The sequence below is a fragment of the Drosophila guanche genome, unplaced genomic scaffold (genome assembly GCF_900245975.1).
Source record: "Drosophila guanche unplaced genomic scaffold, DGUA_6, whole genome shotgun sequence".
Classification (NCBI taxonomy): domain Eukaryota; kingdom Metazoa; phylum Arthropoda; class Insecta; order Diptera; family Drosophilidae; genus Drosophila; species Drosophila guanche.
The window spans coordinates 120,753-137,753 of NW_022995755.1; the positions used below are offsets into that span (position 1 = coordinate 120,753).

The 17,001-nt window shown below is 49.9% G+C and overlaps 5 protein-coding genes across 6 annotated transcripts in view; 1 reads left to right on the plus strand and 4 right to left on the minus strand.

Moving 5' to 3' along the window:
- Positions 1 to 17,001, minus strand: part of LOC117589662 (protein Skeletor, isoforms B/C) — a 30,191-nt gene that overhangs the window by 12,487 nt on the left and 703 nt on the right. Inside the window, exons 2-7 of the mRNA XM_034281798.1 lie at positions 14,850 to 15,353; positions 14,533 to 14,792; positions 13,539 to 13,638; positions 11,654 to 12,430; positions 11,397 to 11,590; positions 8,727 to 11,341 (exon numbers count right to left, since the gene is read on the minus strand). Of these exons, the coding sequence (XP_034137689.1) occupies positions 8,727 to 11,341; positions 11,397 to 11,590; positions 11,654 to 12,430; positions 13,539 to 13,638; positions 14,533 to 14,792; positions 14,850 to 15,353 (4,450 nt within the window). The remainder of the gene's footprint in view (positions 1 to 8,726; positions 11,342 to 11,396; positions 11,591 to 11,653; positions 12,431 to 13,538; positions 13,639 to 14,532; positions 14,793 to 14,849; positions 15,354 to 17,001) is intronic.
- On the minus strand, positions 211 to 5,097 carry LOC117589656 (mitochondrial import inner membrane translocase subunit TIM44). 2 transcript variants are annotated; one of them, XM_034281790.1, is made up of 4 exons: positions 4,925 to 5,097; positions 2,216 to 2,299; positions 1,614 to 2,151; positions 211 to 1,556 (listed from the first exon to the last, which is right to left on the minus strand). In XM_034281790.1, the coding sequence occupies exons 1-4, from the start codon at positions 5,021 to 5,023 to the stop codon at positions 892 to 894; spliced, it is 1,386 nt and encodes a 461-aa protein (XP_034137681.1). In that variant the 5' UTR covers positions 5,024 to 5,097; the 3' UTR covers positions 211 to 891. The 2 variants fall into 2 exon arrangements, with proteins under 2 accessions (XP_034137681.1, XP_034137682.1); XM_034281791.1 differs by lacking the exon at positions 4,925 to 5,097 and adding an exon at positions 2,415 to 2,691.
- On the plus strand, positions 2,857 to 5,612 carry LOC117589658 (protein nanos). The gene is made up of 4 exons (XM_034281793.1): positions 2,857 to 3,128; positions 3,202 to 3,640; positions 3,887 to 4,338; positions 4,402 to 5,612. The coding sequence occupies exons 1-4, from the start codon at positions 3,087 to 3,089 to the stop codon at positions 4,663 to 4,665; spliced, it is 1,197 nt and encodes a 398-aa protein (XP_034137684.1). The 5' UTR covers positions 2,857 to 3,086; the 3' UTR covers positions 4,666 to 5,612.
- On the minus strand, positions 5,639 to 7,619 carry LOC117589657 (probable 28S rRNA (cytosine-C(5))-methyltransferase). The gene is made up of 4 exons (XM_034281792.1): positions 7,468 to 7,619; positions 7,152 to 7,401; positions 6,136 to 6,633; positions 5,639 to 6,074 (listed from the first exon to the last, which is right to left on the minus strand). The coding sequence occupies exons 1-4, from the start codon at positions 7,588 to 7,590 to the stop codon at positions 5,644 to 5,646; spliced, it is 1,302 nt and encodes a 433-aa protein (XP_034137683.1). The 5' UTR covers positions 7,591 to 7,619; the 3' UTR covers positions 5,639 to 5,643.
- On the minus strand, positions 6,665 to 7,154 carry LOC117589661. Its single transcript, XM_034281797.1, has one exon. It carries the CDS (start codon positions 7,092 to 7,094, stop codon positions 6,714 to 6,716), a length of 381 nt encoding a protein of 126 aa, XP_034137688.1. The 5' UTR covers positions 7,095 to 7,154; the 3' UTR covers positions 6,665 to 6,713.

The window sequence follows — 17,001 nt, forward strand, 5'->3', positions numbered from 1 at the left end:
GTACCTATAGCTCGCTGGATGCAGGAGTCGCAAATGTTAATTAACAGATTCTGGAAATGGTTACAGGAAACATAAAAGCACTTAACAGAAGCACTCTACACAATCCGATTTTAATAGAGCTTTTAAAAACCACAAACAGAAACAAATATTAAAATAAAATCAATCTCTAAAGAAGTGCCTGCTCAAGCATTCCAAAATTAATTTAATGGCTTACTTAACATATTTTATGCTTTATTTTCTAGACTTTTCAAGCGGCATTCGTGCCTGTGCAGAGCGCGAGAGCCAGTGTATTTACAAATAGGGGGATCGTCTGTCTGGGCCTTAAGATACCTAACCAACTCTAAACTCAACAATTTGCCTTAACAGTCACTAGTCAATATTTGGTATGCCTGGTGCATAAATCGTTTTGCCTGCAATGTTTTAATTTGTGGCCAGACACAAGTGGTGGCACGGTAATCCCGCCAGGCCACGCCACGCACCGAACACGGGGCCAAACTCCTGCCACTCATGCCATACACATATCCAGCTTACATGATAGGTAAAAATATAACAACAAGTATGCGTATGGTGAGTGAGGGGTATGGGCGGCCGGTGAGGGGCGTAGCCGGCGTAGAACCGCCGAACGTGAACGTCGTTGGGTGCGTCCCGCTGGACCTGCAGGCTGCTGGATCACAGATGTCCATGAAACCGACCAGCAGCTCCAGGCACCAACGGGACGCACCCGACTCCTAGATGACAAAACTTTCAAAGCAATCGAAAGCGAAAATGTTGTACAAATGTTTGGAGTCCTTTGGGTCCAGTTCGTTGAAAGTGTCCGTGGGTATGGTTCAGGGTCAATCAGGTTAATGAGAAACTTAAAACTTCTAAGTGCGAGGGGCTCGAGGGGCGCGCCTAAACGAATTGTTCCGTGCTATTGGCGGAAATCTCCAGCAGTCGCCAGGCGGCCTTCGGGTTGAGTTCCTCCCGATCGCGACAGAGCACCCACACGTACGCCACTCGCATCACCTTCTCGGGATCGCCCTCGACAACCTTGCCCTTCTGGTCTCGCACGCACATGATCTGTTGCGCCTGGAACGTGATGATCAGCACGGGGCCCTGGTCCATGACCTTGCCCATGACCAGGTCAATGTTCTCAATGTCCAGGATCTTGGAGTCCAGATAGAGGCCAGCCTTTTTCGCTTGCGTTATGGGCGTGGCGATGATGTTGTAAGTGCTCTCAAAGCACCAGTCCTTCAGTATCTCCAGGTCGCCGCGGACAATCGCCTCCAGGACGTTGGGAATGATGTCAGTTTCACAATCACGCAGAAACTCCTTCTGGTCGAAGTTGGGATCGATCTTCACCAGCTCGGTCATAGTCTCGGACAGCTCCGTTTTGGAGAAGAGGCCACCCATCACGTCAGACACTTTTTCGGTTAGCAAGCGGGATGCACGGATCATGGGATTCTCCGATTCCTCGTACTTTACCTTCCAGTCGAGCACTTTGTTCACGTAGGCGTTGTTGTTCTTAAAGTTCTCCCACGACTGGCTAAACTTGGAGTCCTTGTGCAGCTCCACACCTAAAAGGAAAAGCGATCAATGAATGATTTCTATGCATGATCCATGCCTGCACTCACCTGTGTCCTCAGTGTTCGGCTCAAAAGTACGAGTACTATCGGCCATGTCCACTTGGACGCGCTTCCGCAGCTTCGCTGGTGGCCGATAAACGCGGTTGTCTATGCTCGTCAGGTCCATCTCTTTCTTGATGATTCGCGTCGTGTCGGAGATGGCTTGGAAGGCACCCGACTGGCCCAGCTTGCCGCTGGTATCCGAGATCGTATCGCTGACGCCCTTGGCCTTCTTGGACAGCTCCTCGGAGACCTTTTTGGCCAGATCCGACTTGGAGGCGTCATCGATTACGTCGCCCATCTTGTCTTTGAAGGCATCCAGCTGCTCTTTGAGCTTACTCGACGATTTTTGCGCCTCCGACTCGACAATGTTGAACTTTTGCCGCGCCGACTTCAGAGCATCGGACTCCTCCAGTTTCTGTGCCTCCTCCCGAAACTTGCGGATGTTGTCCTTAATCTCCTTGCTCTTGTCCATCTCGCTCCGCACATTGTCGATGAGTTGCGAGAAGAAGCCGGTCTTGCGTCCAGGCGCGCTATAAAGTCGAGGCTGCGGGACCGAAAGTTTCCCAATTAATGGACATTTATCAGGCACTTTGCAAATGGAAGCTCACCTGCGGCTGGTTCTGCAGGTTGTGCGTCGTCTGTTGCCACGTGAACACGGAGGCGCGCTCCCGCGCAATGGACAAAAATCTGTACTGTAATGAGAAGTGGGTTCACGTTAATCAATTCATCCACTTTAACCTCGAAATGGTCACATGTAAGGTGCCCCGTCTGTGTGCCGCTGACCCCGCCGAAAATGTATGAACCTACCATGGTGACGGGTTTGGTTGCTACGAGGATATGTCGCAGGTTATTCGATCAGTGATGATGACGGCCAGGCAGTATCGCGTCAGCGGCTCCAAATTTATGTAATTCTATCAATCTATCCACGCAGCCAGTCAGCTGTTTTGGACGAGCAGAGCTGGCGAGCAACGATATCGATACGTCAGGGCTGGGCAGCGTGTTCAGTGGGCGCGCAATTCGAAATACAGTGTGGTGCCCTACAAACTTGAATATCTTGTATAATGTTATGTTTGTGTCTCTTTTCATTGTTTTGATAAGTCTATCCCTGCCTATGTGTCATTTTACAATATTGCTTGCCACATTTTTCGAATGCCTGGTAACCCCAGCCAGACATTGATGGAGGGGGAGACTGAGCTGATAGAACCGTTACTTGAGGAACGTCGCCATAAATTTGTTTCAATGCTTTTGTAGCTGGCGCCAGTTGTCTTCGGGATCAAAGCAAAAAAAGTTTTCTCGTCGCGCCGGTCTGACGCCCCGCAAACCTGAGTTGTTTTTGTACAAATAATTTTTATAAGTGAAGAAAGAAGTAGCGCGAATACTTCAAATAATTAGGATTTACTCGGTTTTCGTGAGTGTGAGATTTGGTGCACAGAAAGAGAAAGTAGCGGATCCAATTACGGTAAACACTTGGACTTTGCCATGTTTCGCAGCAGCCTGGAAGGCAACACCAACGTCACAAACGTAAGTTTGCACGGACGCCATTATATGTTGCCGCTATTCTCTTATGGCACCGGCCTTCTGTCTACTGTTGCAGGACAACTATGCGGCGTTCCATAGCAGGGGTGGCCTCAACCTGCTGGGCCTCCAAGACCTGTACTTGGACACGGCATCCACGCTAGGTTCGGGCAGCTCTAGCTTGCCACCGACGCCCAGCGTCTCGTCGGGCACACAGAGTCCGCCCAGCACTCCCCTGACCCCGGAACCCACACAATTCGGTTCTCAGACTCAGTTCCCGCTGCTGACGGACAATGGTAACATGAACTTGGGCAACTTCAACAACGGCAACAACATGCTGCTGCACCAGCACTACCAATACCACCTGATCATCCAGAAGCAGCAGCAACAGTTGGCGCTGGCCAACCATCAGTTGGCGCTGGCCGCATCCGCGGCTGCCGCTGGCGTGAATCATCAGCAAAAGGATGAGATAGCGCGATCGCTGAAGGTATTTGCTCAGCTGACAAGCGCCCCGGCAGGTGAGCACGAGAAGGACTGAAGATCGGTTTGCGAAGGAGGAGAGAAATAAAGAGCAAACGAGAAAAGATGGAACAGATTGAGTACAGTTATTAAGTTTTCGGGTCACTGACCTTTCACAACACTTGTGTGCATCGACAAAATATGCATTTTCCAACACTTGCCGATTGACGAGAAACCGCCATTTTCTTTAAATATATTAGCGAATATTGCACAAAATCGGTTTCTTATTACATATAATTTCGCAGACAATGGATCCGGCTCTGTGCAGGATGTTATGCAGGAGTTTGCGAGCAACGGATACGCCAGCGATGATCTCAATTGCTTCGCTTACAATCCGGCCCCTACGCCGGCCAATAACCTACACCGTAATTTGTCCGCAGCGGGAGGACAAGCCAATCCACCGCAGCCTTTGCCAGCACCAGCCCCACTGTCCGCACGCTGGCTCCACAACTATCGCGAGCAGCTAAACAATGTGTGGCGCTCCATGGCCTACATGCCCAGCATTGGTCAAACCAACGCGGGACTGCAGGCCCAAGCGCATGCACAGGCGGCAGCTGTCGCCGCCACTGGCGTCGGACAAAACAATCTGAACGCCATGGGATTGGGGCTGCCATTGCAACCGGATCACTTCCGACATGGCAACAATCCAAGTAACAACAACAGCAACAAGATGAACAAGCGCTACAAGCCCAAAGAGGTAAGTCTGACTGGTGCAATGTCCGGAGCAAGTTCTAATGGAGATACTTTCTTCCGTAAACAGATCAGCCGCCACTGCGTGTTCTGTGAGAACAACAACGAACCGGAGGCGGTGGTCAACAGTCACTCGGTTCGCGACAATTTGAATCGCGTACTGTGCCCCAAGTTGCGCACCTACGTGTGCCCCATATGCGGGGCCTCGGGCGACTCGGCACACACCATTAAGTATTGCCCGAAGAAGCCGATCATAACCATGGAGGATGCCATCAAGGCGGAGTCATTCCGCCTGGCAAAGAGCAGCTTCTACAAGCAGCAGATGAAGGTTTAGAAGAAGTCTAGCAGAAACCACAGGGAAACTCTGGCAGTTTCAATGCGCGTATATAGCGTGATATATATGCGATTTCGGTTCCTGTGCTGGATACTAGATATTAGCGCCTGGCGCGTTCGTTTTTATAGATTTTTTTTCAAACTAGTCTGCGACTAAGATTATATAGTCAGTGACTGATCACTCAAATCAAATCAATTTCAACTTTTTGATCATATATCAATGTTTTCAAGAGTAAGTAAAATTTTTTAAGAATACTCACAACATCGTTATAATTGTTAAATTCTGGTTGCCGATAGAAGCATTTCACAATCTGAAATTTGAATAGAACTGGTCCACGAAATTTACTCAACATTTTCATGAATCTTGAGCCTTAAAAATGTAAATATGTTTTGTGGAGTAGAGGACTTTGAATTTCGATCTGGCAATCGTAATGGAAATAATAATTTCAAATAACGTAAAGAGAAAAGAACGATTTCGTAGGCATACAAATATATTGAAACTTTTTTAAAATTTGACACTAGATAGTTGATAAGACAACATTTTATTACATGTATCGCTCATACAAACACACACATATCTTCGAGTGTGTAGATGTTATATATATTTATTCAATCATGTTCTTCATCATATTCGTTAACATAATTTTTTTCTATTTTTTTATAAATGTTCACCTTATATCCATCATGTTACTCAAAATTCGAATGGATTATTGTAAGAGTATCATTTTAAATGCTTTTTTAAATTTTTTTATAATTGTGCATCCGTTTGCCATTAAGTAAATCGGAATTCAAATGTTTACATCATTGTAAACCCAATCGGGGATCATGTATTTAACTATCAATCAAAAATCAAATTCTTTTTTTCCAATTTTTTTTATAAAAATGTATACAAATGAAGTTGTAATGCAATCGCAAAATATGTCAAATAAAGATATAAATCAGCAAGTATGCCTTTGGGTTGGGTTTCCTACTTCATATGCTAATCCTCGTCGGTGTCGCGCTTTTTCTCGAACAGCGCCAGGAAGATGCCGTCGGTCAGGTCGCTGTCGGGCAGACAGTACAAGCAGTTCTTGCCAATTTTGGCATACTCCTTGTCGCCCACGTTCTGCCACTTGTTGCGCAGCGCCTTCTTGCAGCTGAGCATCTTGAAGGATGGGTTCAGCTGCAGGCAGCGCTGCACCACCTGCTCGTTCTCCTCTTTCCACAGCGAGCAGGTGCAGTAGGCGATTCGCTTGACGTTGGGAAAGGCGCTCATTGCATGCGACAGGATTTTGATCTGCAGGCCCGCCAGCTTGTAGAGACGCTTATCGTCTTTCTGCTCGTCGCAGACGCTGATACGGCTCTGCATGCCATTGCCGGAGCAGCTGGGATCCACCAGAATGTACTCCACATCCGGACAGCGGGTTGCATCTGCAGACGAACGAAAAGTGTTTGAGGATGGGCAATCAATCGTTTGAATAATTTTACTCACCCATGGTCAGGGCATCGCCCAGAATGGGCGTCACAATTTCACATCCCGCCTCATTGGTAATATCGCACAAGGCCCTGTACCGTTCCTTGGATTGTTCAACCGCGTAGATGCGTCCCTTGTTTTGCATCACGTTGCACATGTGCAGCGTTTTCATGCCTGGAGCGGCGCAAAGGTCTAGTACGGTGGCTCCCACTGGAGGTGCCAAGAGCTCGGCAGCCAGACTGGTTGCCTTGTTCTGCAGTATGAACTTCTTGCTGTGCACAAACTCGTGTTCAGCCCAGTAGCGCGCCACTTTGGGATGGAATATCAGTACGCCCTCGACGTGCAGGTCCGTCATAAACTCATCCTCTTCCATGGCCCGGATGGCAGTCAGAAAGTCCGCATATGTTGCCTCGGCAGGCAGCTCCTTACGCCGCCATTCCTCACCAAGCAGGTACTCCAATGCATCGGCATTGCTGAGCAGATTCGTATTGACTCGGACATAGCGCGGATTTGGCTCTGTGTAGGGGATACAAATGAAAGAGCCGCGTTTAAAAGAGTGTCGAATTGACTTTTATTTTAGTTGATTCAAGACTAAGTTACTGGCTCTTCTTCTGCTCAGCTTCTGCCTCCTCAATTTCCTCCAAGGTAGGAGGATCTTTCTCTCGGAATGCCTTCAGCACGTACAGTGCCACCACAGCGTTGACCACCAGAACAGCGGTCAGCACCGAGTAGCAGTTGACTTCGAAGACGGTCAGCGTGGGGAACGATTCCTTCAGCCAGCTCTGCACACCATAAAAGCCCAGGAAGGGCAGCGTGAACATTAGGAAACTGTAGGCCAAGAGCCACAGAAACACCTCCAAGCTTCGATCGAGCGACTGCTGCCGGGGACGTTTTACAATTTGTGCATCAGCCTGAGCCACGGGCTGAACGGGCTCAGCGACCTCTGTGGTTGCTTGCTTCTTGTTCTTTTTTCCCATTGCACTGCTTTTAGCCGGCTAATACTGTTACAAATACGTCAATGTGGGAACACCTGCCTTTTTTTTGGACTTCTGACCCACTTATGGCCTTCTCCAGGCGTTCCTTGTACAGGCGCACCGTTTGCACAGGCTTGCTGTCGCCGGTCAGTTGGCCCCTTCCGAACACAATTTCCGTCACCAGCACTTTGGCCAGAGCAGAGTCGAGATTGGGATTGTCCTTCAACAGGCTAGTCTCCTCGATGGCGTTGTCTATGGCGTGCCGATTGTCGCTATAATGCCTCAGCACCGCTTGCAGAGTGCGAACGCGCTGTGGAGTGAGATGAGAAAATTTGATTTGCTCGCACTTTGAATTGGTTGAGGCGTCACGGCTTACTGCATGCTTTTCCTCGAATATCAGTGATTTGATTGACTTTTGCTTTTCCAGGGCAGCTTTCAATATTTTGGCTGTGGCCCTATATTGGGTTGGAACTTTTACGGAATGCGTGAATTTACTCATGATATAGTCACGTGTGTTTGTATCAGTGTTAACGCGGAACTATCGATAAAATATACCGTCAGAGCCTCGAAAATATACCGAAATATACTTTTTAATTGTTTACATATACCAAAAATATACCGTAGTCCTAAATCATATTCCTCGATTTTGATGTTCTATTTGATATTACTAGCTTGCAAGGCATTTTAACACTGAAACATTAATTTAGTCCAGTTGAAGAATCAATTTTTTATAATGTTTATTAATGTAATGGTCTGTTTTATTGAATTTTGTAGGAAATAAGGTTTTATATAAACCGGGCCAATGCATAAATCCTGTTAGATATACAATGTGTGCGGTATAAAATGTATGTATATATGTACATATGTATGTACGGCAGGTCAGCACACTTTACAAGATGCTAGGTATGCTACAGGTATCGATATGGCTGCAAACATATATTAAAAATATGACAATAAAGCCCAGTACTCAGGCATGCAAAATATTATTGCTACAGAAAGTGCTAAATATTTCGCTCTGTGACCGGTGTGACCAAAGTAGACCAAAGTGCATGCTCTCTGGCCACACTGTTTTGTGTTTGTTTACAAAATGAAATCGTGAAGTTGGAAGGAAAAGTGTACTGGCGGCTATTGCTAAATAGTTTTCTATCAATTGCATCTAAAAGTTGAGTACCAGCAACTGCTCTTCAATTGATTCACTTCAAACGATGTAATTCCTTCTTTGTTTTATTTCACAACGACTAAAATGCGGTTTAAACATATCGTTTAGCTTAGCTAATAAAAATTCATGCGTTTCGTTTAAAATTAAGAGCATCATGTTAATTAAACACATAAGAAAAGAAAACTACTGGCTAGTACACAGGTTTAAATGTTATTTATGCATAGGTAAGCCCCAACAAATGGTTAACTGCTCGCAACTTTATGCTAATTTCTGAATTTCACTATTGCATGCCCTACGTGCTGTGCCCTCTGCTGCTGCTGCTGCTGCTGCTCTCGGACGTGATTAGGTGCAGCTTGGTGGAAATGGGTCTCAATGATGATGAGGATGATGGTGATGACGATGTCGATGGCGATGAGTGCGTAAAGATTGTGCTTCCACTTCCGGTAGTGCTGCTGCTGCTGCTGCTGCTGGAGGTGCTGCTGGTGCTGCTGCTGCTACTGGGATAAACGGAGGCTGTGGTGCGGCTGAATGGCACCGGATTGGAGTACTCCGTCACGGGCTGTGCACCAGGCCGCACAGGACTCTGTGTGGATTGGAATTCCTCCGGCAGCTCGCCGTGGAATGCACCAAACTGCGGCGTTGTCCGTATCAGCTGCTCCAGAGGCGTAAGCCCGTAGTGCGAGTGCCTCAAGAGGCCATTGTCCCGTGCATCCAGCTTGGGCGGCAGCACCAGGGAGCCATCCACCACGCTCTTGCCATCAAAGGTGTACAGCGCCCCGCTGGGCAAGCCGGCGTGCGGAATCTTTCGGTTGTCCGGCGGCAGGTAGTAGGTGTCAATGCGCTCTGCGGCTGCTGCCAGCTTATCCTCCGGCTCCAGCTCATCCGCATAGATCTCTTCCTCCTGCGAGTCTGGACCGAACAGGCTGGCCATGCCATCGTCGAAGAGCTCATGCTCTGGCTCTTGCTCAGGGATGGCAATCGCTGGCGTGGTGCTCGATGGAGTGAAAGCTGCCGTAGATGATTTCTTGGCTGGCAGAACCGGCTGCTCCTCCTGCTCCTCGTCATTGAGTTTCTCCTCCATATCATCGTCTAGATCTTCCTCACCGAACAACTCCCCCAAAGTGGGTTTGCGAAGCTGGGCGGCTGAGGGCAGAGCATGCTCCACTGCCGCCGAAGGTAGTCGAAGTGCTGATGCCTCCTCCTCCTCATCTGTCTCCTCCTCGTCTGCCTCGGGCACAGCTTTCTTCATCTGTATGGAGGCATTGATGCTGTCCAGGGGCGAGGGTATGAACATCGGCTCGAAGCTCTGCGTCTCGCTGCCTCCCTGCTGGGCGACCAGGAAGAGCGTGTCCGTTTCCATGACCTCGTCGATCTCGGTGCCCGGATCCTCGCGCCGGTGTGCCACCTGTTCGATCAGCTCTGGCGGTAGTTGAACACCGCTGCCATCTGTGCGCATGATCGGCCGGAAGCCGCTCTCCACAATCACGGTGTCGGGCTTGAAGCCCTGATTGACGGCCGGTCGCATGTTGGCAATCTCCTGGGGCGACGGCTCCTTCTGCAGCGGTCGCTTGACGATGCTCGTGGTGGTGGTGCTGGGCGTAGCTGTCGAAGCGGGCTTCTGTTCCGGCTTCGAGTGCAGATTGAAGTAGGCATTGCTCTGCAGGGATGCCTGCGGTTCGTGGTCCGTGTAGGGCACGGGGATGACCGGCTTTGGCTTTGGCTTCGGCTTGGAGCGTTCCCCGTGCTCTGATTTCCGCTGGCCAGCTGATCCCAGCTCTGTGGGCTGGCCAAGCAGCAGCACCGATGCTGCTATGGGCTGCAGGGGGAAGGGCTTCTCCTTGACAAACGGCTTCAGCAGACTGGGCACGGGCTTGCGATAGTGTTGGACAATCAGCGACGACTGTTGGAGAATCCCTGACGGATGAGCATGCGGATGGGGATGCTGCTGCGGCAGGATGGGCCGGGATGCTGGCACCTTCTTGATGGGACCGGGATAGGGCCGGCGGCCGGGCAGCTTTACCGGATGGAAGAGCGGCGCATTCTGCGGCGGACGCAGGTACTCGGACAGGCTGATGGTTTTCTGCGCGAGCGCTGGAAGGTTACTGGTTAGATTGTGATGATGCAGTGGATGCGGGTGCAGATGGGGGCTTATAATCGAGGGCGGGTGGGGGACATGCTGCTGCGGATGGTGCAGGCGGTGCAAGTGCAAATGGGAATTGTGAATGAGATGTGGGCCAGTGGCAAAGATGGGAAGTTTCGGATGAGCAGGCAAAGGCAACGACAACGATGAGGGAGATGCAGATGCAGATGCGGATGCGGATGCGGATGCAGATGATTGGTGAGAATGGGTTTCGCCGAGCAGTATCTCGGGCCGGACGGTGGCCAGTTGGGGTAATCGAGAGCCGTTGATGGTTATCGGTTGATGGTTCGGCAGATGGGGGCCCGAGCTCACTTCGTTATGTTTGGGATTGGGGTTTGCGTTTGGGTGTGAGTTCCTCAGAAGGCTCTCCTCGAGAGCCTCAGCAGCGCGGATGCCATCTGAAATCAGTTTGGTTATTTCCGAAGATTTCGTTATTTCAAAGCTCAGTTTAGGCGGTGTTCCGTTCATATTGTGGTTCTTAATCAAATCGGTTTGGTGCTTCAATAAAAAATTATCGTTGGGGCTGACCTGGGTTTCGTGTCGGATCGACGACTCGGCGGCATAGTCCTCGTGGACGGGCGCCGGCTCGGCCGCGGACGCGAACGCCGCAGCGGGCACACGGATCTCGTGCTGCTCGGAGGCTGCCCCCTGGCCACCCACATCGCCCTGCTCGCACGAGTCGTGCACGTGTATCTTCCAGCCCAGATAGCGATGCGTGAAGCAGTGATAGTACACGGTGTCCGGCGTGTTTCTGTCCGGCTTCCAGCTGATCACGCCCGGCTCCCCAGCGTCGCACTTGAGCGTGAGGGTGCGCTGGTAGGCCCCAAAGGATTGATAGTCATCCGCCGGCGGTCCCTCCACATCCGGTGTCCAGTTGCACAGGCGACCCACGCCCGTGGGCGTCACCTGACCCGAACGCGAGCGATGAACTCCAGCAAATATGCGAACAGCCTGCAAATTAATTTCCAAATCACATCAGGAATTGCTCTCCAAACTCGGGTCTCACCTTCTTCTCCTCCTCGCGCTTGTGCTCGTAGCCACCGACTGGATCGTCGCTTATGTAGAATGGATGATACTTGGCTGGTATGTCGGGATTGTTGCCACCCTCCACCACAAAGGTGTAGGTCTTGCCGCGCACCACATGGATCTCGGGTATAAGCAGGCCATTGATGTACCAGGAAATGCCCCAGCCAACGTGGCCTAAACCAAAGATAGACAGAAATTAGCCATAAAAATTAGAGTTAAGCTGATAGCAACCCTCACCAGTGATGGCTGGATAGCCATGCTTGCCGCCGGTGGGTCCCATTTGTGCATAGAAGACGCCATCCTCTGGCTCGTGGCACTGAATGGGCGGAATGTCCCAGGCGCCGTTGCTGTTCACTGGCTTGGGTGTGGGCACCGGGCGTCGCTGGGTGATGATGCCCGTCTCCTGGCGTCGCTGAGGTGGCTGGCGATGCAGAGCCTCTGCACGGTTCTCGTAGAACTCCTCCTCAGGCTCGAGATTGGGGTGTCCGGCTGGTGGATAGCCCTTGCCGCCGGTGGAGCTCTGTGTCGGCAGAGTGACGTCCTCCTGCTCGGCGGAGCTGCTGCCCGGCTTGGCGCCCTCGGGCAGGGGACAGTTCCACTTGGGCTGGCGACCGAACTCGATCTGATGCAGATGCTTGTTGTAGAACGTGTGGAAGGAGACTTCTTTGTAGTCGTTCAGCGGTCCAATGGCCCAAACGACGGACTCGGCATCCGTGACGGAAATGGGCAGATCCAGCCGATCGGTGGCCGCCAGCGAGCGCTGATAGGTGACAATCGAGTAGCCATTGACCATGGCGGCATTCAGCAGTCGAATGGAGTTGGTTTTCTCCATGATCTTGGTGTCGGGACAGGCGCCACGGCTGCCGGAGCACTGGGCCTTGCCCTCCAGGAAGTAATCCTGCGCGAAGCCGTTGCCCGTCTGCGGATCCACCCAGGCGACAACGGCATCGGCGCCGATCATCTGGCTGATGTTCTTGTTCGGCGAGATGCCGAAGGACATGTAGTTGTTCGGTTCTGTGGAGGAGCAATCACAATGAGAAGCACTCGGGGGTGAGGTGAGGGACTGGCGGCAAATCGGGACTGGGTGGGGCTGCTCTGGATTGATTTGTATTCTACGGTGGAAATGGCAATCAACGAAAGTTGCTTGACCCAATTCTCTGCTGGCCACTCAACCGGTTGGGCGGGCATTTTTCCAGGTGAAAATTCCTGCCGGCATTCTTAGCGGTTGTAAATTGCTCAGCCAAGACCAAGACCAGTGGCAGCTGGCTCCTAGATGGAGATGCAACTAATGATTGTAACTATAACTATAACTATGGAGATGCTCGCTGCCCGATGCCCATGCCTTGCAGCTTGCAGATGCAACCAGTAAATCGCTGCCACTGCGACTGCCCCTGCCTCCTGCCACATTCATCCATCCCATTCCATTCATGTATCCATCCATCTGCACACACCACACTCGCAGTTGCGCAATAAAACCAGTCGTCATAATTCGCGACTTGTTATTCTGCCGATCGCTGGGTGGATGCCGTCGCCGTGGATGCTGATCGGTCAATTTGGATGCTAACTGGATTTCATTGTTGCCCCGTCCGTCCGTTTGTCCGTCTTTTGTCTGTGCATGTATGTTTCTGTCTCTCCTTTGCGAGTATTAACTGTACTTGAGAAAATGTCAAAGCATCATAAATCAACAGTAGCCGATGCGAGGTGCAATTCGCATGGAGCCGAAGGCTTGTCGCCGCCTCGCCTGGGATAGGTCAGGCCAAGGGTGTGGGCCGCTGTGGATCGATCACGCCTCTGGTTTCAGTTCATTGTTTACGCTGCACTCACAAAAATATTTTTGTTCATTTTGTGGAACATTTTAACGTTGTTTGTCCGTTTAATTCTGTTACTTTAATCATTGAAATATTTCTCTTGATATTCCCCATAAAATTCCCACAAATTAGAGCGCACACATCCATTAATTTTCTTGAGTGTAGCAATCAAAAAAGCATAAAAAATTAGCACACTCTTCTGTTAAACTGCTAAACTCGAATCGTTTTCACACTTGGTTGAATGTCAACGCAGTGGTAAGTGGTTGGTGGGGGAATGTTTCCGCATTAATTAACACTAATCCCCGATGACTTACCCAATTTGGCAACCAATTGCACCACAATGCTCTCCCCGGCCACGGCCCAGCGCACCTCAAAGGCCAGATCGTCGTAGAGCACCTCGCAGTTGAGTTTCGACTGGAAGAGAATTGGTTTAGGGAGAATTCGCTTTAGGAATGGGAGTTCGGGCTTCGGGGTTCGGGGCTGTGATTTGGGTGGTAGTGTGTGTGTGTGTGTGTGTGGGTGTGAGTGTGTGCGTGTGTGGACAGAGGAGAGGGGAGTTGCCAAAGTCATAATTTTGAGCATACCCAAAAATGTTTGTTCTTTTGTTTTGCTGTATTCGAAATATTTTTGCTTTTTGGAATGGTTTTTTACAAAATGAAAAATGTTTTTTTTTGTTTGTTTGGATTTAGCAGGGAGATAAGTTAGTAGTGGAAATCGGATAGGATTGGGGGGAATGGACTGTGCATGTGTGTCTATGTGTGGGTGTGTATGTCCAGTGTGTGTGTGTGTGTGTGTGGGTTGTGGGAAAGTTGTGGAGGAATTGTCGGTGGGGAGGGGGGGTCAGTGTCCCACACATATTTCATTTTGTATAAGACGCTCCCAAAAACAAAGTTCGCACGCAGCGGAACAAGCAAAAGTTGACTCAAGACTCAACAAAACACAAATAACAAGCACAAGTGAGTATTACAAGTACATATTTATATATATGTATTAGATATATTAGATATATAATAGAATGTGCGGCTGGATTCTCTCCCTCCTCTGCCACACCCTCCATCCATCCATCTTCTCGTATAAAGAAATGCAAGCTTAGAGTCTAGGAATTGGCCAGGCGACTGCCGCGGCATTCGATTTGATAAATATTCGCATACACGACCGAATAAAGTAGAATAAATACGATGGTTTAAATAGCTTTTCACACATTGGCCTCCCCTCGTTCGGTTCGTCGATTCACTCGATTCACTCGACTCATTCGACGGTCAGTCAGCGCTTCAGTTCGCTGAGAATGAGACTGATCGGCTTCTTTACCTGTGGACTGATGCCGAGCATCTTCAGCGATGGCGGCACATTGAGGCCCTCCGGCAGGCGGACGTGGCCAAAGTCGACGGTGAAGGCCTCACACCACACACCAAAGTGCCCGATGTCGAAGATGGTCAGGTCCTCGGGCAGGGTCAGCACGATGGTCTTGCGCTCGTAGCGACGCAGCGGATTCTCCTTGCCGTTCTCGTCGGGTATGCGCAGGCCCTCGGGCGTGGGACGCTGTCCCCGACCCACCCAGAACTTGGCATCTATATAGAAATTAAAATGAAAGGTTAAAGAGTTTGACAGGCAGAGGCTCTACCCACCTGGCGCCTCGCCATCGTAGCTAAAGTTGGGCACCAGCAGGGTTTGGGCATCCACGATCACAATGTTCTCGGAGGACACGCCGTGGACGCCGCGCAATGCGCTAATTTTCTGTGGCCTTGGAAAATCCAGACTGGCTGGTATGGTCACATCCCCGAAGTTCACCGCAAACTCGTCGCACCACACGGAGAACCACTTGATGTCGCGCAGCGTCTTGCCCTCGGGCAGCGACAGGGTAATGTCTTTGTTCCGGTAGCGACGCGTCAGGGAGGCTGTGCCCCCACGTTCGTCCCGCAGCCGGGTGGCACCCTCGTTGCTGGGCCGGGCCGTGTTGCCCACGTAGAAGTAGGCGGCCGGGGCCTCGCCGTCGTAGCTGAATTTCTTGATGAAAATCGTGCGCGAGTCCACGGCATAGACGTCGCCGGAAACGCCATGGTGCAGACGTGTCAGAGCTCCGATCTTCGTGCCGTAATACGGATACGCGGCATCGCTGGGGCTGGGCAGGCCTGGGAAGCACCACGAAAATATAGTGAGACTTACAGCCGAGCCACAACAAAAGACTTAGGCAACAAACTCTGGGCTGAGTCACTAATTAATAAATAACTAACGATATAGCCACGAAATGGAATGAAATGAAGTGAATTGAAATCTCCATCGCCACTTAGCGGCCACTTAATTATTCGCATACGATTTACATATCAAGAGCCAGCACTGAGGGGCTCTAGGCAGGCAAACAAATGCTCATAAAATCCCAGAAAACAAAAATCAACAAAGAATTAAAAATAAAACAAAATGAAATCTTTCGATTTGATTTCTGAATCAGCTGAAAATACATATCTGATTCGGGTTCTCTTTGTTCTTTGCTTGTTTGGCTAGAGGAAGTTGCGGATTAGCGGATTTACGGGAAATAAACTTTGAAAACAATCCAAAACTTTGTGATGTGATGCGTGCCCTAATGGGAACTACACAACATAATTCTGCTTTGTGTTTCTTTTGGGGGAGATGAATGGTTCTAAGCCGACACTAATGGCGGACCCCCCGGCATGTGTGTGTTCCCACTCCCACTCCCACTTCCACTTCCACTTCACCTTCACAATCTATGCTTGTTGTTGTTCAAATTCAATTTATTTTTATTTTATTACAATATTTGCGCTGTTGTTGTGATTTGGTTTTTGCATGGGCCATAAACACGTTTGGCTTTTTAACAGCCATCAAATGGTTTGGTCGCCATGGCCTGCAGTTTATATGTTTTATTTTTGGTTTTTCTCTTTTATTTTTGTTTTTTTTGACACAACCCGATTGGGTTTTGGTTCACTTTTCATGTGGCCATGGCTGTTGGTGCTCCAAATATTGCGCAGACATGGACGAGTCTTTCCTGTTTGCCAGTAGAATGAATCTCTGCCCAGACAATTTCCGCTTTGTACCACAAAATGTGCCAGAAATCAATGATCGGTGATCGGTGAGGTAGCGAGGTGGCGAGGCGTAGGAGAGAGACTTTGGCAAAATGCCAAAGGTGTAATTAAAAGTTAAATAAAGCCAAGCACCAAACAGAAACTCTGTGCAATCAGTGGCAAGCGCTGGTGTGTCTTATTAATGATGATCGGGCTAAAGTTAGACAGAGCCATTAGGCAGCCAGCCACCAGGCCAAGCCAGGCCAGGCCAGGCCAGGCAGGTAGGTACGTAGTCGTCAACTCAACTGTTGGCCAACTGGTTGGGGGCAATTGGCAATTGGCAATCGGCAATCACTGGTAGCCACTCGTATTGCCAAACCAATAGATAAAGATGCAGATGCAAATGAAAATGCAAATGCATATTCAGCATCCAAAAGAGTATCCACCAGTACCTAGCTGATTCGCACCACGAATCCTCAACCTACAGACCTACTTTCGCGGAGCAGAACGGCTTTCCCACCGCTCGATTGCCTGACTGCCCGTCGCCTGCCTGTCTGCCTGCCTGCCTGGAGGTCTCCGAAATGGTATCAAGGAAACAGACAGGCACTGAAATTTATGCTAATCTGTGATGGAAATGCTAATGCAGTCGGTCGGCCAGTGCCAGTGCCAGTCGGCCAGCAAGTTGGCCAGTCAGTCAGAAAGAGACAATTGGAGTTGGTCATTCAGTCAGTCAGTTGGCCAGTTCAACGGTCAGCGCAGATCA